General features: G+C 30.8%; 1 protein-coding gene across 1 annotated transcript in view; it reads left to right on the top strand.

The window, feature by feature from the left end:
• The window catches only part of LOC130451619 (hemicentin-1-like), a 321,757-nt gene that overhangs the window by 112,623 nt on the left and 186,776 nt on the right, over window positions 1-22,358 (top strand). Inside the window, exon 3 of the mRNA XM_056790757.1 lies at window positions 21,278-21,307. Coding sequence (XP_056646735.1) covers window positions 21,278-21,307 — 30 coding nt within the window. The remainder of the gene's footprint in view (window positions 1-21,277; window positions 21,308-22,358) is intronic.

The raw sequence follows: 22,358 nt of genomic DNA on the forward strand, positions 1-22,358 counted from the left end.
GTAGTAAGTTAAATGATACTTTTCACGAAAAGTGCTATTATCTCATTTTTACAGTTTTTTTTAAGGGCTGTTTTCAATTTACTCCAGTCTACATCTTTGGTTGTTTTAATTCGGCTGCGTCCATATCAATTGTTCCACTTAATTTAAAAGTTACAAACTAATTCGTTCGTCTCTGTGTCCTCAATCTACTGAGAGTAATTTGAGCTTCCATTTCAATCGGGTAAATGCCGAATCTACATAAATGAATATTTATTTCATTTAAAAAAGTACATGTTAATACAGTACATCCAATTTTTCAGATTGGTTTACGTCTATTCCATAAAATGTTATATAATACACGTTTATCCGTATTTTTACTGAGTTCTCAGTTTACACTCATTTCTGCTATTCTCTTTCTGTTAGAAATATATTTCTGAGTCAGTAGAGATTATTGTTGCTGCAAGGTATTCAAGAACAGCAGTTCATTTAGTATCTTTACAATGTTTTCTGCACATTTTTGATTCCTGGTTAGTTAATCATCAAGCTTTTTTTATTCTAATGATTTCGCAGTTACGAGGTAAAAAAACTGTTCCAATGCAGTTACCAAAAATGGGTGAGATTATAGTCGAGAGATTCACCAGATCAAAGAGCTGTTGTGAGTTGTTAACAGAGCATTATAAGCTAAGGGAATCACATTCTGTGTGACTGTTACAGTTTATCAAAAGTGTGTTTCTCTCTGTACAAGTCTTGGAATAGACACTGGCAAGGAACTAACGGGAAAATTCGTAATAAGGATCCTCTAGCATGTAATCTAGACATAGAGTAACACAGTAGACCTGGAGAAGTCACAGTGGAAAAATCTACGAACCATCTGTGTAGAATCTATCTCTCTAAATAAATATTGCACGAATAAATCAAATTTACGATATTATCAGCATCAGCATAAGAAAATAAAATTTTGGTAATAAAAACTTTGCTTTTCTATTGAATCTACTCATATTTACGCAACAATTTACAACAACAATTTATAAATTTTTCCTGCCAATAACTTCGGCATGGAAAAATCAAAAATAAAAATGTATTTCTTAAAATGTACAGTGTTTTATATTTATTTTGCATGTATGTAAAAACGGTAGTAAGGCATAACAACCTTCATCTTTATATAGAATTATATCGTGGCTTAAGTTCTAAAACCGCGTTAGTCGTTTGACGATATATCACGATAGATCTTGTGAATACATTATTTATGAATATTAATTACACAGTTATGACACTTATGACTCATTTCAATATTTGTAGGCGTATGATATGTTCGTGCTTGATGTAATGAAGTTTTTTCGATATTTGTTTTAACATTAGTATTTTTACTAACAAGGTTGTCTCATCATCCAATTTCATTTTATAGAGCTTTTAACTAGCGCCTGACAAAGCTATTATTGACACAATTGGAAATAAAAAAAACAATCGCAAGAATCAAAATTATTATTTGTTGTTGAGTAGACATTATATCTTATAGTTTTATTCAATATTGTTTTGCTTAAAGACAATGTTTCTGAAGAAGAGTAGCAACTATTAGTTCGCATAATTTTATTTTCCATTTATGGAATAAATTCTACTCATACCTTTTCATAATTTTATCATCCAAATCAATAGATATATCATGTGTAATCATTTCAGCTTTACTTGCACTAGAGATTAGAATGTTCTCTTATTTCATGAAGAGAACAAACACGAACTAATGTTACATGACAGAATAGTGATAAAACTCGATCCGAAAGAGAAAAAAATCATCTCTTACTTACCCGGTACCATTTCGACTTTGGATTTAATACATCATATGCACAATTTCAGCCGCAGCAAAAATTATTTTCTCTCAATTACAGTTCTAGGATAGAGATAGATATTCATGTATATTTTGAAATTAATTGCTTTGTTATGTATCACATTGGAAAATCCTTATCTTTTTCTTCCCGTCTAAAGTAAGAGAGCATCTTAATATTTTATTAGATAATAAACCTCCGAAGTAACTATATAAAGAGTTTTTAACGAGAACATAAAATAAGTGATGACCTGGTTGTCTCAAAAATTGTGCACGTTAAGATTTTAATTATACTCCTTGCCAGTGAATAATTGCCTGTTTTACATTGAAATTACTACGCTATAATTTATTCGTACAGCGTTTCTAACTACTTATTCATGATAATAGATGATACGTTGAAATTAATCTGTAATTTATCATTAGTTTTTTAGCATTTAGTTTCATTCATTATTTAATAAATTAAGCTGTCATATTCGTGCGGAATAGATTATTAGAATAACTATTTCGAAAAATCACATTTTTTTGTCCTATGCATAAATAACTCATAATTGATAGTAACTTTATGAAGAAATGGATGAATAAGAAGAAAATCAACTACTCTCTGCATTGTAATATGCCGTCTCGCAGTAAACTCAAATTTTTAATATGTAGTACCTGTACCTCTCCCAGTACCTGATATTGTGTATTGACAACGAGAAGAGACCGTCGTTTTTTAGAGAAAAATGTAGTTCAATATAGCTAATAATCAAAATAACAGTAATCTATACAAAACGTATATTTTATTTAACCGCAACTAACAATTTTGAATATTCTTCCAAAGTGGTAGTTTTTATCCAAGTATTATACTTATCCCTTTTGTTTTACAAGCACATTTGTAGGGGCTGGGCATCTATCCCAGATTTAGCCTATGTTTAACAAAAATATAACTCAAATTTCCCTATTCATTTAAAGATGTCCAAAATATTTTCATTAAGTTTTCATATCTCACAACCGATGCTAATATGGTGATTTTTACTTCGTAAATTTTATCGCGCTTTTCAAATGGAACTCAGGAGATCGTTCGAAAGTTCTACAGCGTTGAATAATTCATAATAATAATATCCTTATAGGCTTTGTTGCAGTTATTGATCATACTTCAATAATTTTGTGGAAAGTTTGGTATAGAAAGACAACAAAAGAATGTTTGACATATTAACTTCACTACTACAGATCAGTTCGATCTGATTTTTCTACTATAAACTAATGAATAGAAAGGAATTTCTATTATTTATCCAAATAATGGTATAATATTTATCTAGACAAAAAAGATGCAACAGGATCTACCGCAAATTTATCATTTTCGATGCAGCGGTCGTTCAGGATTTAGAGAGAGGAAAAGCCGACGCAAGCTAATTTGAGAAATCTTACTTTTTGCAGCGGTGCAAAAATTTTGCGAAAGACCGAATTTCATTTTCAAATAAACGTTACCTACCCTAACTACGAATACATTTACCTTTAAACATTCATTTATACAAGTGGAAACGGAATTTTAGATTCCAAAACGATTTGAACTATATAATTAAAATCGTAAAATTGCGAATAATAATAATAATAAATAATTTGAGAACAGATGCTGCTTCACCAATAAACTTACTGATATATGATTTATACTATTAAATCAGTAAGAGTTGTAGCTACATTCACAAATTGATAGTTGATGTGTTTATTGGTTTCACCTATTAATTCTAATTTGCAAATAAGTAGTTATGTTTCCAGAGAATGGGGACATACGGTGTTGTCATTATATACGAGCGCAACTAAATGTTCTTTCTCTCTCAAGTGGAAGTCAGAAGCGGGAAGTGATCAAGATCTATTACTATTACTATCAAATGATTGAAGACTGATATCTATTGTCTTATGAAAATTCATTAAAATTCAAAATATCAAGTAAACAAAAAATAAAAGAAGTAAGTTTGGTGATTCTTCAATCAACGTCAAAGTCCTAGAGCTAACTCCTAATTCATACATACAACTATGATAACTAACAGCAAATTTAGTAAGAAGAATGATTTAACAGTGAAATCCCTTGAAATGTATACAAAAGTAATAGACATTAAGTCGAAATTTGTCATGGAGTGTCTAGAGACATTCTTCTTTCTGTTTTGGGATAAGTAAAATATTTTGATGTACAGAACAATGATAGACATGTTTTGTACAAATTAATAAGACTCTTTTAACCGGACCATGAATCAGCTATGCAAGACTAAAACAAAAACCACGTATATTAGATCAAAGTTAGGTTTCTTTTGGGTTTGGCTTTGTTTTTCTCATCACCAATTACGATAAACATTCAAGAAGAAATTCTTTCACAATTTATACTCTTTACAAGTCGCCAGAACATATTTTTTATTCTAGCATAGCATAGCAATGTGATTAATACCTTGACGGTTATTCTCGTTTAACTTTATTTAAATTTGAAAATTCAGTCTCTTCACAATGGTCAAACTTCAATGCTCCAATAACCCTATAAATTGATTTATAAACTAATACGGTAGGTTATCAGAATATTAGCTCAGATGATGAATTCAACCAAAGGCGTTGATTTCCTATCGGATTGTGAACTCTCCTTATTTCACTTACAATATACGAAGTAACACAGATTCCTTGTCCAATCGGATCCGATAATGGAGGAATAAACTACATATATACGACAATATAAATCACCTAAAATTATTGACATTCGATACTCATATTTGCATGAGGATAGTTGTGTCCACTTAGTGACTCGATAATGTTTCTGAACTCTTTTTTTAATTATTATTTACTGTTAGTTCTTTGGGCATGTATGGGTTTTGTCAGAAACAAAAACACTTTCTAGCTCAAAGATCACTGAATTTTGAGTATCAATGTCAGAACGAGAAATTTTCCATTGTACTGTACTAAATGATGACAAAAAATTTATATCACAATATGTGCTATTTTTTATAATGCATAAGTCTTGAATTAAGTTTAAAACTACTAACAATGCCCCAACGCAACAGTACAATGGAAAATGTTCTTAATATTTCTTATGAAAAAGTAGTAAATAACAAGCGATTCCCAACCTGAAATGTTGATTAACTAAACTATTTCGTTTTCTTTAATTATTTTTCGGTGTAGCATGGTAATTTTATTCAAGTTTGCGTGCTGTATTTCGCGACGAGGTTTATAAAGTTTCCGACACGCAAAAGCGTCTTCATACTAATCCAGACACTTTTGAAACAATTGATTAGGGGCATACAGTACAACCATTGTTTTATACCATAAATTAGATGAAAGTGGCGCATTTACTTTAGGTAATTTATTGTTGGAGTAAAAATATAAATTGGGTAGTAGATGTAAATAGCTAAACTAAGCGAAACTGCGGCAGAGTTCGTTGAAAAGTACGTATGGTCATATATTTCACCTGTGAATTCAGTATTAAGTAGAAAAAACATATCAACGTTTACTTTTTTTAATGGTGATTTGGATGGATCTACTATTAGGTTCAGTAGAAGCTTTTTTGGAGGTCAAATACTATTATACCGATTTTGAGAGCACCATTATGGTTATGTTAGTATCTTTCAGAGCTCTCAGGTCCCATTACCAATCTAAAAATCTGGAAAAATCTCTGCTATATGTGATAAAATAGCATCATAGAGATTGGATAACACATTTGAATCAATTTTGATCGATTCACACAATAAACTGGCTATAATATTGGAATGATCTGTGCTTCATACAAAGGGCAAATAAGCTCTCGGATTTAGGATTAGGCTTTATAAATGTAATAATAATCGATCTAAAAAAAACTATAGCTTAAAATAAAAAAGTGATGTCTATACCACGTTGTACTGGACTACCTATATATAGAAATAAATTATATTGACCATTATAATTTTTTTATTCAAACATACATAAACCTAAATTAAATACTAATTAGTTATTAGTAGGGAAAATGTTAATATCATAGTGTAGATGTTTTCCCTGTTTATAGTTCTTAGTAGTTGGTAGATTTATAATAACAAATATTTGAATTTAGATATTAAGTTTATTTGTTTGAGATAACACTTCTTCTCCAATTAGAGAAAGAAGAGGTTTGTAAGTTTTCGCTTGCTGTGAGTCTTATTTCTTTTTAAATTATCAATCAATCAAGTAACAGATGCTCTACAACAGGGGTGGCCAACCTAAATGATCTTGCTGGCCAAATTAGATTAGAATCATAATTTTTGTTGCGATTACTTTGTTAATAATAGGAATTCCCTGTGGGCATTCCAGAATATTCTAATGGTACAAAAATAAATTTTTCATGGGAATATTTGATAAATTTCACGGGCCACAAAATTTTTCAAGGCGTGTTAGCCATATCTGACATAAAGGTGAGTTTTCTTTAGCTAACTGATAATTATTTCTTAAGCAGGTATATATACAATACAGCTTACGATAACTTTTATCGAGTAGTTCAAGTTTAGTATAAATTTAGAGCATCTTCAAATTGGTTTCGGTGTTTTTTTTTTAGTGTCAGATTGATTGAGATTTTTAACGTATGTATTATTTTAATGAAGATTTTAGAAGTTGATTTTGGAGCTCAGGAATCAACTTATTTCATATTTCTTCTCCAGAGGTAATAATTCCCTTAGAAACGCAGGTAAATTTTTTAACGCTACATATGGACACTACATTATCTGTAGTTTATTTGGGTTAATCAGTGTGAATCAAAAACAACTTGCTGATTCATTAAATACATTTTTTATACGGGGAGAATGTGCTACACAGAATGTGAGGGATGTTTCTATATGTGGTATTTTAACGATCCATTGAATAATATCTATGTAGTAACTCAAGATCAAGATCCTTTTGTATAAAGACAACATTTTGAGGTTTTGTTTTTAGCAAAATGTACAGCTATATTTTAATTCTGCAGGAATATCATTAGTTAGAGAAATTTTACAAACGTATTTGGAGGAAAGCATTGATTGGCTTATTTGCGATGCTTGGATAGCGCAGTCAATTCAAGTGATGCTCATATAGCTTTGGTTGGACGAGGATAAATTTTTTTAACGAGGCTTTGCGGCGACTTTAATTTATTTAATGTAAAATGCTGATGAGGTTCTCACACTGTGATTCCGAGGAAACAGCAACTTATCGGTTTCTGTAGGAATGGTCAAGATAATTAGCGTGTTCTTAGATAATATCAAATTATAAATAAACATATGTGTAAAATTTTATATATATTTAATATAAGATAGGTCGTCTGCTCATGAACTGACCTCCATGCTATGATTTATTTACACTAATCTGTGGATTATAACAATAATATTCATAAATATAAAATACTAATTGAGGTTACTTTCGTTTAATGGAATTTAATCAAGCTATAATGTTTCTGTTATTACAAAGCTATCAAACAAATATTATACCCATAATGATATCTAATCTAGTAATCTTTGTATATATAAAATAATCCAATATTTGCTTACTAATTTGGTCATTAGAGTTATTTACAATCCTCATGATTGTATAAGTATATTTCCTTCCACAAGTTTTCATCACCCTCGAAACTGTGTCGTATGTTATTTGTTGCTTTTTTGTTATAGAAGGTATCGAGATCATAGTTATATGCGAGTTATTCAGTAAATAACATTTTAAATCAGCGATTACTCACACCGCATTTATTTGAAATATTATGTCTCAAGCCCTTATTTGCTGTGACCAGCAGGGACAAGTTTGAGTCTGTTAAGGCTTATCACTCTGCTATTATAACCGTTTCAGTGAGACTATGTCTGTCATGAAATATGGATTTTGAATTACACATAAACTTCAAGTTTAGTTCCAAATTAAAAAACTGCCGAAGAAACTCTAGAAATGTTGAACCTATCTGTGATTATGATTCTTAGACAGAAATTCAAAGTTTTCAGTGGACAATCAGATTACTCAAGAAAATAGGAAACTCTCAAATGGGAATCGATATCTGGCTTTGGGAAAGACTTTCTTGGACCCTATGACACCAAAGTAAAAACAACCTACGCATTCTTACAAAGAAACTGTAACATATACTTATGTCCAGTGCAACTCGAACAAAAGAGGGACACAATAGATTTTTCAGGTCGTAGTGCTTGTATATACGATTTATCCAGCTATTTAGTCTATCTTGCCGTAAAAAGGTCCATCACTAAAAATTGGCATCAAGCCCTACAATGTGCGAAGAATTAAATCTAAAATATGAACCAATGGCTCTTTTTTATCATGACAAAGGGGTGTCCCCCAAGTTGCTTTCGATTCGAATGTTTTTGGTAGCCAAAAGTCTTCACTGTCCATATCCGCTACACTAACCCTTTAGAAATTTAAAAATGGTAATGGATTGGAAATATTTTGACATAATTCCTAACATTGAGGACACGGAGCTATTTTGAAAGAAGTCTTCTAAACATGCTTTCAATTACTTTGAAGGAGATTAATACAAATCTTATCACCGTCTTACTCTCAATAATTTGCCGTATTTTTTTATACTTGTTTAATCTTCATGTATCATACTCAGAAGTAGTTTCGTATATTGGATTGATTCGCATGTTTTGGTTAATTTTGAAAAGTTTTAAACAAACTGGTGAATATAGAAGCGTATCACGAAATCCTCGTATTTCTGTAAAGATATGTCATTGTTTCAAATCTTTATTTAACATCAGGAGTGAGAAATTTTAGTACTTTTTCAAAATTTTTATTTGATAATGAACTAGAGCTTAGATTATTTTTTGTTGTTAAGTATTATAGCGGGATAAATAAATTATCAATATTAATTTTTCAAATTATGTGAACCAGTCGGTCATTAATCACGAAATTATTTTAATTTATAATTGTGATCGTTTATAATTTATTAATATTTTTTTTTCATTCAATTCAAGTATTCAACAGATGGATGAAGGCTATTTTTCTTATAATGTATTCAGAAATAATAACTGTCACAAAGCGGATTTCGATTATACAATTAATTTGTGAATTGACAAAAAATGAAAAGAAACGTTACTATGCTGATAGTGCAAGCGGGTATTAGATATTCTAGAAACATATTTTTGGCGACCCAACTGTAACATTCGCTGAATTCGCGCAAAATCGCTCGTGCTTCCTGAAATCTCTACGTGGAATTCTTTTTATGATTTTAACATTGTTAATGCACGACGAAGGAACTTCTTTTAATCTTCAACTTCGACTAGATAATATCATTTGAATATTTGATTTTTATAAACTTTTTAAGTATATTGAATAAATAAAGAAGTAATAACAGAGAATTGTGCAAAATTCAAACAGGATTCCTCATAAGTATTCCTTAGAATCTAGTGACTTTGAATTGTGTTGTTGAAAAATTATTTTTCAATACTAATATTTTAAATGACAAGATATTTTATTTGCTTCTGATGTCGCAGTCGTCCTAAATGTGCAGCTCTCTGGAAACAGATTCTTTCATGCAAAAAACTTTACAATATTATCAAGATATCTGGAATAGTCTGAAGGTAGTATTCACGTGCAATCGGGCATATATATCCAGAGACTGAGTTTCTTTCTGCAAGCAACCTGGAACATTTTTAATTTAGTTTCGTGATTATGCCATTGACTTGTGAAAAAAAGGAGATTTGATGTGTTAAATAATTCTGATTGAAATTAAGAAAAAGTTTAAAAATATATTTCTTTTGAGTTTTTGTTTAATGAAATATCTGGAAAGTTTTAATATAAATGGTTTCTTTTGATTTATGAAAATATCATGTTTGATGTGATCAAAATTGCTACAGAATTTCAATCAAGGATGCCGAAAGGGTCAATCCTAGGAGGGGAAAAACACAATAAATTAAACCTTCCATATATTTACTCTCAAAAATACACAAAAATTGTGTATTTTTTTGTGTTTTACCATTTTTCACAAAATCTCTGTGGACACTTAACATACAGAGCCCAGAAAGCCTTTATTCAACCAGGTTTTTACTCGACGCAGGGTGTTGTAAGATCTTTCAATGGTTATAGTGGTAGGAGGTAAAGTTTTTTGGGAAGAACTGACAGTGGTTATCTATTAACTTAGCAAGTCCAAGATGTTCGACGTCAGTTTCGTCACTGTTAAGCTTTGACATCCACATTTTGATCCAGTGTAAAAAAATTTCTTACATCTGAAACCGTTGATAATATTCATATTGAACACACTGTTCACACTACAACTACACCAACACTCATAATTACACTGTTTGAGGCACATTTTGATAACCAAGTTATCGTCTTTAGAGAGAAGTTTACCTTCAGAAGACGAAAACATAGTTATCGAAATGTGCGTCAGGTATAGACAAAGAATTTCATGGGACTCAATTTTTGGAAAATTATTTAGTTTAGTTATTAATATTTTATTGTAGCACCTATATGAGAAAAAATACAAATATGAATATAATTTTAAATAGATGTCAGCAAGTGACAGGAACTGTTAAACAAAGTATATATGTAAAATAAATTCAGAATTTTTGTAAAGTTCATTCGATACTTTTACTCTTGAACTATATGTGACCAGTACCGGAAAAATGTGAATTCGATGGGAGACAGTGGAGAAATTTTCTGTTTTTTATAGTATATCAACAATTTTCGAATAATATCAGTGAGCTTCCTAAAACGGTACCTGATTTATTTATACCTATAAATGCCATCAACATAAATAGATGGAAACAGAATGAGCAAGAAATCACTTCCCGTATTTCTAAAGATCACACTCTAGTGACACAATCGATTTCTGTAAACTTGTGGTTTCAATAGATCCTATTCCAAAATTCGGAACGCGAAAGAACACTAAGTTAGCTAACATGCAAAACAATAAATCAAGTGAATCGCAGACAAAGACATGAAGATTGGGCTATCCAAAACAAAGCAACACACAAAAACAATTATCACGGATAATATAAATCTTGAGAAACAATAAATCGGTGCCAGAAAGTGTTCCAGGCGCCAAACAATCAGGTGGGGAGTTCGGAAATTCCGGGAGTTGGCGTCCGTGCCGCTTTAGGAAATGCCTTCATTTGAATAAGGATTGTGGCCAATTAAATACACATATATTAAGTTAGATTTCATTGAACGTGTTGAAGATGCTTCAGATGTTTGTTCTAATCTCCATAACAGTTAGTAAGAATATCACGAGAAGTCACGTTATAATGAATCCCTTGTTTTGAATTTTAATATTTTCTCTGCATTCTCACATTTTTAACTCAATGCCTATACCAACAGATAATTAAGAATAAAAATAAGAATAAAAATTCTTCGTCGGTTTTTTCTTATTATACAAATATTATTTTACCAGAAAGAGTAGATAATTACGTATTCAAATTTTCATTCATAGAATTCGATAGATATGATTTATCGATTAATACAACTACTTGATTGACTTTCATCCTCTCGTCAATCTATTTTTTCATAAAAATTGTAATTTCAAGTAAACGTTTACTACCCGCCATATTTGAATGATTTTAAGCCAATTTATTAAGTTCAGAAAATTATCAAATGAATTTTATACAAAATTATCAAAGACTCTAATTACATTGTAAATAAACCCTTTGTTTTATATATTTTCGAGTTTCCATTCAAATAAATATAGAATTGTGGAAATTATAAATGAAATCAGAATATCCAACCAATGAAACATAAAAATATGGGAAAGGAAGTATTTCACCTGCTACATAAATGAAATTAATGAGTGACAATGAATAACTGACGAGGATAAATTTGATTCTTCGAATTAAACTGTTAATAAATTGCGTATTGGAAAAAAACGGTGACAAAATAAAGTCAACAATTTAAAACAATTGTGCAGGGTTTATATTGGAGGTTATTGTCGAGAAGAAAATAATTGGAGGCTTATAAAAGATTACAATTGTGGTGGCGTAACACATAATGGTTATCTTTGGCACAAACAACACGATATATTAAAAAGCATAAATTGATGTATTGAGGAAATAAATCTCCTTATGAATATTTTATTATTAATTATATCTCCCTGATACTCAGAAACAGTGCACCAAATACTGTAAAAAATGTAATTTTATAGTGATATAGTAGAAATTTTAGTATTCGAAAGCTCGGTAAATATATTAGAATGAGTCGTCTTTGGTGTTTCATTGCCACGTTCCCAATAAGAAACCGCTCGCATATATATGTTGATGATTGATCATTTTAATCATGTCATATTTTTTTTCATTTTTTTGTTCCAGCTTTTCATTTCATCGGTGGAATTCCAATGAGTAGGCAGATTGCGGCCTTGGAGTCAACCAAAAATGGGTTGATTCGTTGATTGGAAACATGGAATCGGATCACTTACCAATGAACGAATAACCACCCTATTCCCACCCTTCTCTTGATAATGGCTCCAAAGTGGGAGCTGAAACATCTAATTTTTAAAATTCCAACACGTTTCAACCCGTGACCCTAGTCCTGTTGCTCATAATCCTAACCGTGGAAAACTTTCCGATTATTTTTGATATTATTAAAGCTTGTAAAATTTTTTAAACTCATAGAATTCAATATATATATATATATATATATATATATATATATATAAATTAAATCGTCTTGATTTTAGGATTTTAGTACTTTTCTGTTATAAAATTAGTTTTTTTGGTAATTGTATACTTTCGCGGTCCCCTCGTTTTTCAATTTCAATGATTTATTTCAAATCTTCGTTTTTACTACGGAATGAAAAAAAATATGGGAAATATCACAACTGGAGATTTCATATAGTTTTATGACTTTAAATGTGATAATAAACGCACTTCTTCGCATATAATCGTTCATAACTCTTTTACGAAGCATCAAAAGGAGTTCATGTATTTTTTTCTTAATTTACACAAAAAAAAACAATTTTGGGAAAAAAAATGAAAAATGTTCGTTCATCCATTTTTTATCTCTAAATAACTTTAGTAAGTTACCATTTTTTTAATGGTGAAAATCTTCAATTTTTCAAAGTTAACTTTTAATATTGTACACTTGATTACAATAAGTAATTTCTGATCACATAACTTTGATTATTACTTAATAAAAAAGGTACAAACGATTATATATATATATATATATATATATATATATATATATATATACATCTTTGATTATTTGGAAAAAGTTATCAATAATTATACGTGAATGAGTGCATTTTCATGAACATTTAAAGCCCCGAGACCAATATAAGTTTTCATTTTTTTTATTCTCATAATTTTTTTTCGTAAATTGGCCGTAGAAAAGATTTTAAAAGAAAATTCATCGAAATAGGATGAGTTTTCGATTTTCTAGAGCTGAAAAACGCAGCATAAACGAAAGCATAAAATTACCGTTTTTTTTTTCAATAATTTTAAAGATAGATACAAATTTTGATGTTCCGACTACTTTCAGTCTTCATCAAAATATCTTTTCTGCTTTATTACGACTACTATCGTGCGTAAAACTTTACTTCACGCACCAGTGCGTGAAGAAAATACTTTAAATAGTAATACGCAAAAATACGTAATAATAAGATCTTCATAGTGTAGTGACTGGAGTATGAGACTCACATGCGGGAGGTCCCAGGTGCATGCTGATGCCCTTTTCTATTTTTCTACTTATGTAATAATAATTATATTTAGGTGGTATTTATATATACCGAAGAGAGGTTTTGTTAATTTGTTCTAATCTTGATGAAAATGTTCAAAATATTAATAAATATATAATATATTTTATGAGGAAAATTACCTTCAAACTTCTGTATTTTGAAAAAATTTTCACTAGTAGGAAAAATATGTATGTGATTGGAGCATTAGTCTGCGACTCACATTATTCGAATTAGTCACACATTTTGGATATATAACTATATGGCGTTATCTATAATTTTTTCTCGCTTACAGATCCTGTAAGCGGGTAAAAAATTATATCTATCAAAAATAATTTATGTGGCAATTTTGATATTCTTAAAGGTTTTCGGTTAAAAGAAACCAAATTTTGGAAAATTTGAAATAATGTAAAGCAAATTATAATTTTTTAAGGATTGCTACGTTTTTGAATGTTGAATGAAAACTACTATGTACTTGAATTAAATACTAACTTCCATAATTTATTTATCATTTTTGTTGTTAATTTTCATACAAATAAAGCTTATATTATAAACATAACCCGTATTTTGTTGGTTTCTCCTTCACACTTCATAATTAACTATCAATTTTTCAAATTATTTCTCACAATTTCCGATAACACGATAACATCAACATTTTGTCCAATTTATCCATTTGGAACGATGCCCTATTATCGGCATGAGCGAGGCAGGCTGTTTAAGGTTAAAGATACAAATCGAAATATTACACAGTCATTGAAATGTTGCTCCAAACTATCCTCAATGTCGCTGTAAAATTTTGGACACAATATACAGAATTCCAACGACTCGAGCAGCCACAAATGAAGGTTCTGTATCTTCCTTCCGATCCACTTCACCGTCTTTCCAGGCGAGAATTAAAAGACGAAGTTATTTAATGAACTGCTCAACTTCTGCCTGTGAGCCCACCATGACCGTTAGAGGATAAGGTAGATACGTAGAAAACATTTTTCTACGGAACACAGCAATGTGATGATATGTTGAGGTGGACATAATCCCGGCAACTTGAAGGGTCCGAGTTATAATGCAAGTACTAGAAACTGTTACGATTTCATATCTCAGGGACTGGCAAATCCCAGTGCTAAGATACCTTTTTGCGTGAACCTCTTTTTTAAGCAACGTAACTAAAATATATGTATATCGAGCTTTCAACTATACATAATAAATAAAATCTTCACTTGAAACTTCTCAATGCAATATATCAAACATTTTTCAACTATAATTTGTTTTCCATGATTTTTCTAGGTAATCTGATATTCGTTCGGTATTAAAAGTCGTAAATCCTGTTTGCATATTTCTTCTGTTAATACGAGCGGAAATCGAAATAATGAACGAATCAAGAGGAGTCACCAGGTTACGGGAAATTGAATCGAAAATTCGCAATATTCGTTTATTAATTCATAATCTCATATGTTAGATAATTCAATTAATAACTTGATTAACAGCAATCGAAATCAGTAATAGTACTGCCCATAAATTTATAGATTTTGTATTATCGAAGGATGAACACTTTTGAGATGTATAGTTTCAATTAGTGGAAAGCACAGTTAAGGTAGAATTAGTATATCTAGTTCCGCAATTTCCGAAGTTCTTTTTCATGCATTTATTCCGTTTCATGCACTTGTGGTAATTTTATCAGTAAATTATTTTTAATTATCATAGAGTGAGCGTCAATACACTGAAGAAAATATTTAGATAGTTAATTTATGATATTAATTCTCAGTATGCGGTATGGTATTTTCTGAAATACTGATACTGTTCACTGTCACCAGACCAATATCAACAATCACATAATTACATGATTTGATTAGCGTTTCTATGATATAGTTATCATCTTCGATACGAAGGTTACAATGTTTACTATCGTGAGACAGCGTAATTGTTGCTGTACTTGTAGTAAACAGGAATTTCAATGATTGCTGGTGTTGATACTATACATTGTCATGGTATCTGTATTAACTTCTAGATCTCCTCAGAGTGAACTAGTTTTGACTATGGTTTTAAAATTTCATATGAGTGAATTCTGACGCTATTATCTTTATTTATGGACGACGCAGTACGTTTTTATCATAAACAGTATGGAGTGCAGGAAGTATGAAATTCGTGTATTGCTAGAACATTATTGAAATCAAAAGTTCGAAGCAGCCGTGGCATGGCACAATGAGTGTTGGCATAGCGTTGGTTCAATCGACTCATTAGTGTAGTTTTGACAGTTGAAGATCGTTAAAAGGAAAGCAGCGTTCCATTATATCATATATTGCCATTCAATATAGAGTCATACGAATTAACCGAGGTTCAAGCAAAACGTCGAGTAGAGGTGTGTAAATAAATCCTTGCCATGCGGAAAGATGATGAAAAATGGATTTTTCCAACCAGTCTGAATATGGAAAATCGGTGGTTGGACAAAGGACAATTACCAGAAACCATGGTAAAGAGAGATGCATTCGAGCAGAAAGTCTTGTGTGTATGGAGGAATTATGAAGTTTTAATGAACTTCGAATCATTCCAGATATTCAAGCTATCAATGCCGAATTATATACTCGGCATTTGATGCGAATGTCGGAAGTTTTATGAGGAAATATCCAGATTTAGTTGAGTGGTGAGTTCTCTTACAACAAGAAGATGCTAAACCATATACTACAAAAGTTAAGCGAAATAAGATCGAAGAATTTGGTTAAAATTTATTTAGATCCTTGGTGAAATTCCTGCATGGATAAAATATAAATCGAAAGGAGATGTTGAGAATGCAATGCGACAATCCCCAAAGAATGGTTTAACCAAGGTCCCGAAGATCTAGCTGAACGTTGAGTTAATAGAATAGTTCGAATATCAAGGCTGTCTTTTAGTATGATAATTCAATAAACAAAGATAACATTGAAAATGGACATTATCTATGAGACACCCTCTATAGTATTGTTTTGTTTCACATGATTTTTATGTCATGATTTAATTCACAATTTACACATTTTTCCACATCTACCACTATCCACTTTTTTCTATTTCTTCAGTAATTTTCTCTTATATGTATGAATTAGCGTGAAAGTTACAATCTTGCTGAAGTGTTGTCAATATAAAAGGCATAATTGTGTAGTTATTATTTTGAATGGAATTAGAAATTACAAATAAGTAATTAATAAAATTTTCTAGCTTCTCTCTTCATTTTAATTTCATTAATAATGCTCTAATTTTGAATAGTTTCAATTTTTATTCCATTTGCGGCGTACTCCTATAAGTTCGATTATCATTAATCTCTATAATTCAACAATTAACAGTTGAAGAATTAATTACAAACTAGAGAGAAGTAGTCACGGATTGAATTCTAACCCCAACTACCAACTTTTACAACCAGCTGTTTACATCACTGGGCTAAAGCTTCTCGAGTATTTAGAGATTAAATTACGTTTGAGATGACTTGTCTTTTTAAAATTCATGAAAAATTTCAATCCTGTGATTTAATAAATACATACTTTTAGAAAAAGTGATTGATTATCAGATGTTTCGTTCGAGAATATCTTTCAGATTTACTAAAGCGAGCAACTTGGATATTTTGATATGTCAACATTATGATTTATGTTTAAAACTGATTCAATAATTGAATTGAAAGTATCCATGTAGATGATAATTTCAATTTCTTCTCTAATTCTTCGAAATAACCCATTGAAAAATTCTCAATCAAGGATGATATATTTTTTTACAGTTTTATCCAGTGATACTTCTGGAGGTGCCAGAAAAAATTCTTTGTTATCACTCATTCAAATAAAAAATTTGAGATTTAGGTACTTTTGATTATTTAATTATTCCATAGTAGTTAAATTAAGTGCCATTCTATTACTCTCTATCGAGATTTTAGATATTGTTGAACATTTTTCGATATTTTTTAATTAGTCACCGAAAACATAATCTGAATTTTTTTACATTATTTTTGTTATTGATATCATTTGTCATTGATGTAAAGTTTAATTGAACAGTAATATAGTTGTGTTTTATTGAGGTAACTTTACTATATCCCACACAATTACGTGAATCTGCCGCACTAGCAATAAAAACTCCGACTAAAACTTCAAACTTAGAGTATCCGTGGTTTTCAAATTAACACACCGGAAACTTTCATTTCAGTCGAAAAGGGACCTTTTTGCAATCGCACAAAACACCCTGTCGGCTGATTAAACAAAGACCTAGGCCTGGCTGGCTGGGAAGGCTTTTTGTCGAGGCCATACATTACCCAGCGTACAGGTATTATAGGGGGCGCTGCGCATTTCTTACCGGATCATTGTTTCCAATGCCTTTCTTAACGAAATTATCCCGGGATGTGTATGCAGAGTGCTGCCCGTAAAATGGGCTAAAATAAGGCGTGCGGAGTTTTAGCATAAAGGGCTGCGTTTTATGTTACATCATAAATTACAGTACTTCAGAAATAGTCGGAGTTCATGTAATATTAGAGAGCAATGAACAGGGACGTCATTTATTGTAAGGAAATTATGACTGAAAAAAGAAACTTATCTACGCATATCAGTTCGAAAATTCCATTTTTTACTTAATTATCTTGAATAAGAACATCTTGAATACAGTATCACATATAATTAACTATTTACATATATCTCTTGGTAAACTTCTTTATGGTACTCTTTCCCTATATTTTGAATTTCTGATCTGATAAATTGACAGATGTTGCTAGATGCTGGACTGGTATCACTTCATTTTGCTGATACTACGGTTTTGGTGTACGTTGGAAGTAATTATTACTTTTAGTATTAAAATTGAGAGCTTCTACCAAGGATAGTAACTGATATTGTGGGACAAACTTTTGCCACATTCTAAACTTCTCTAATTTGAATGTTTCGAAATAAATGTCAACATGAACTAAGTACAAATTGTTACTAGAATGCTTATTTTTATCTTGAAGTATGCTTGTTTATAAGAATAGACAGAACATAGATATAAATAAATGAAATAATAGGTCTGATAAAACCACAAACCTTAAAAAGTTTAGTATAGTTTCATCTTCGTTTTTATCCAATTAATAATATTGTAACTTAGAATGAATTACATCTGACTTAAATATGGACGGAGAAATCAAAAGTAAAATCGAAATGGCAAGAAAGGCTTTTACCAAGTATAAAGCCCTGCTATGCAATAGAAATCTATCTCTAAACCAAAGATTAAGATTTGTACACTACTACGTATGGTCCGTATTATTATATGGAGTTGAAAGCTGAAAGCTCAGATAACAAAAAAGCTTGAATCATTTGAATCATTTGGATCCCATGGACTGCAAGAACAACAAATGCAGAAGTGATAACCAGAATAGGCAGAGAACTAACACTGATAAGGACCATAAAACAAAGGAAAACAGCGTACTTAGGTCACATACTGAGAGCAGACAAATATACTCTTCTGCAAACAATTATACAAGGCAGGGTAGATGGTAGACGGGGTGTCGGGAGAAAGAAGAAGTCGTGGCTAAGGAATGTGAGAGACTGGACGAATATGAGTGTGCCAGAATTGTTTCACATAACAAAAGATAGAGAAGCATTTAAAGCAGTGGTCGCCAACCTCCGTTAGGAGAAGGCATGGAAAGAAGAAAGAATGAGTTGAATAAAGAAGAATCTAAAACCGAAAGATTGTGGTAGGACGTGGTAATTATCATTAAAATTACTAGATCACTTTCTTAACAATGATATTTGACTCTTGAAATATCTAATGCATTTCCAAAGTATTTATTTAGTTATAATAATGGACAATATTGTTAATGTTAACCATGCTTCGCTTCCACAATATTAATTACACCAAGAATACAAAACGTTTCGATATTCTGGGGCTTCTTGACTTCATTGACATTCATTCTTGGAGATTTTCCTTACTCCTTGGTAACTAAAGTATCATTCACACATTTTTCGTTGTATAATCACTTTTGCTATACCTTGAATTTCCTGGACTGAATTTACTCGTGGTACTCGTGACAGATTTCTGACAGATTTTCGGCCACTAAAAACTTCCGCGTTTTGGTTTGCATCTATGAGTTTTCCACATCTGTTGTAACAATTAATATGAAAGTTTTTTTCTCGTCTTTTGTGACCATGATAGAATAATTTTTCTCTAAAAAACCTGCCCATATAAATTTGAAAAACTCTTATAATTTGGGTGGTTGTTACACTGAACGCGAATTACTGAGAGATTCTGAGCATATCGAGATGTGCACTGTTGTTAAAAAGTAATTTATGACAAGTGTGAGCTGCACTATTATTATAGTTATAGTATAGTTGCAAATTTTCAAGTATTATGTTGAATATGACAACAAATTCTGAGGCTGTTTTTGAGTTTTACATTTTTTTAAATCTCGGTTTCAAATTTATTGTTTAGAAAATTTGTTATTTTTTTAGATGACGATTCATGAGGGATCAATATGAAATAAAGTACTATCCCAATTTTTTAAAAATTTACGTCCATTAATTGGAGGTAACTAGCGATTTTTCATAGGGAGTTAACTTTTGGTATTCGTTTGTTTATAAAAAAAATGTGAGTTTTTGTTATTCATATATTAATTTATTTATTGTATTTTGGCAAACTTTTTTCATTGTCTTGTCTTGATGATTTCCCCCTTTTTACACGTATTTACATGTTTTTCCTGTAGTATATTCTGGAACGTTCCGCTATATCTTCGGGACCTTGGTTAAACCATTCTTTGGGGATTGTCGCATTGCATTCCCAACATCTCCTTTCGATTTATATTTTGTCCTTTCAGGAATTTCACCAAGGATCTAAATAAATTTTAACCAAGTTCTTCGATCTTATTCCGCTTAACTTTTGTAGTATATGGTTTAGCATCTTCTTGTTGTAAGAGAACTCAGCACTTAACTAAACCTAGAGATTTCCTCATAAAACTTCCGACATTCGCATCAAATGCCCAGTATATGCCTCGGCATTGATAGCTTGACTATCTGGAATGATTCGAAGTTCTTTAAAACTTCATAATTCCTCCATACACACTTTCCACTCGAATGCACCTCTCTTTACCATGGTTTCTTGTAATTGTCCTTTGTCCAACCACCGATTTTCCATATTCGGAATGGTTGGATAAATCCATTTTTCATGATCTTTCCGCATGGCAAGGATTTGTTAACACACCCCTACTCGACGTTTTGCTTGAACCTTTTAATATCAGATATAATGTGAAAAATTCATTTATTTTTTCTGTCAAAAATTAGACCTGTTATCAATTTTTGAGAACATTCAATTCACAAGCTTGTAATAAGTCACAAGCTTGTAATATCTGTTTAATATTAACTTCTGTTATCGAATATATAAAGATTAATATTCCTCATGGATGAAAGGAATTAAAAGCTTCAATATTCGGGCTGTATTTTTTTTTGTTTCCTTTGGCTTCGTGAAATATCATCGCTTTGTTTGAGAGTCAAATATTTTCAGTGTTTATTCCTCTAGTTGATTCCGTTTAAATGGTCTCCTTGATATTACATGTCCTCGAACTTTATTGTCTATCGCTGAAATTGAGTTTCATTTCCATCATTTCTATAGTACTTGATTTTCCCATTTGACAGTCATAATAGTAGAATTGGTTTCGCTTTGTATTAATTCTGTTTTTAAAGAGACAATTAATTTTTTTCACAGTTTTTAACGTTTCTTTGTGATGTCGTGAAAGTTTTGCCCTGCGCATTGTTAGCAAGGAAACCTAAGAAAATTTGAGTGGATGGTACAAAATTTATTACTCATAAAAAAACTGATAACAGTTTATTTTAACCAAACCTTCAAATATTTTGAATAAATTATTTCATGAAATTTCATCATTTCAGGATTTGTGAAAGTACTATTAGGAAGAATCTTTTATATTTTTTTTGTTTCAGGTGATTCTGGAACAACTGCATTTGCTTCTGGTGAGTTGCCATACCATATTTTAATTACTCGTGAACTTGCATACTGACAGACATTTTCCAAGTAATGAAATAAATCCAGTGAAAAATCTAAGAACACTCCAAGCCAAAGAAGATTGAATCATCATATTATTAGGACGTATCTTATATCACTTCATATGTCGCAAACACCACATTTAGTTCCAAAACTGTATTGAGAAGCTCCTCATCAAATATCTAATAGAGCAGCGAACAACTTCTGCCAAATTGTAAAATTGGTGCAATATCTTCAAATATTCTAGTTCTTGAAATTACTTTAACTTTACCTACAACTTGAATCTAGGCAATGAACAGATTTTATTGCTCTGAACAGTACTAAAGTTCTGAGAATATACATGGTTTGAAATTTTGCCTCCGAGATTTTACAAGTAATTTGCGTGAGATTGAATTTTTCTCAGACAGCTGATCCTATATGCAAAACTTCACAAGAGTTTTTGTTTGAATGGGCAAAACTTCATATATATTTATCTAGATATACGATTTCACTTCAACAATTACCATTTTCAACTTATTTAATGTTCAGTTCTAGACTGTTCAAAATCATAAATGTAGATGATAAAGAAGAGATTTTAAACATATACAAATTTAGATAATAATTATATATGTCAAAAGAAAAAAACTCAACTTGATGTAGTCATATTGACAATTTAAATTGTAGAAGTAAACCGTTAACCCTATTGTCCGATTCCATTCATTTATATTATTATGAAGAAGTTCTTGAAAAGTATTTTTTCTCTATCTATTTCTATACAGATACATTTTAACTTCAAATCATGTAATCCTCTCGAAAAAACTCTCACTAGAATGATATAGGCTATGAGATTTAGTTACAAAGCTATTGGATGAAAAATGCACTGAAAAATCAATTATATTGATCTTAGAGTATGTCTGATAATTCAGTGATAAAGATATATTTTTTCGAATAAGGCAATGTGAATTTCAAACATCACAAAAAAGTTTGACTTCTTCTTCTCAAAATTATATAAAGAAGGAACAAAAAAGAGCCAATAATTTC

The sequence above is a fragment of the Diorhabda sublineata genome, chromosome X (genome assembly GCF_026230105.1).
Source record: "Diorhabda sublineata isolate icDioSubl1.1 chromosome X, icDioSubl1.1, whole genome shotgun sequence".
NCBI lineage: Eukaryota > Metazoa > Arthropoda > Insecta > Coleoptera > Chrysomelidae > Diorhabda > Diorhabda sublineata.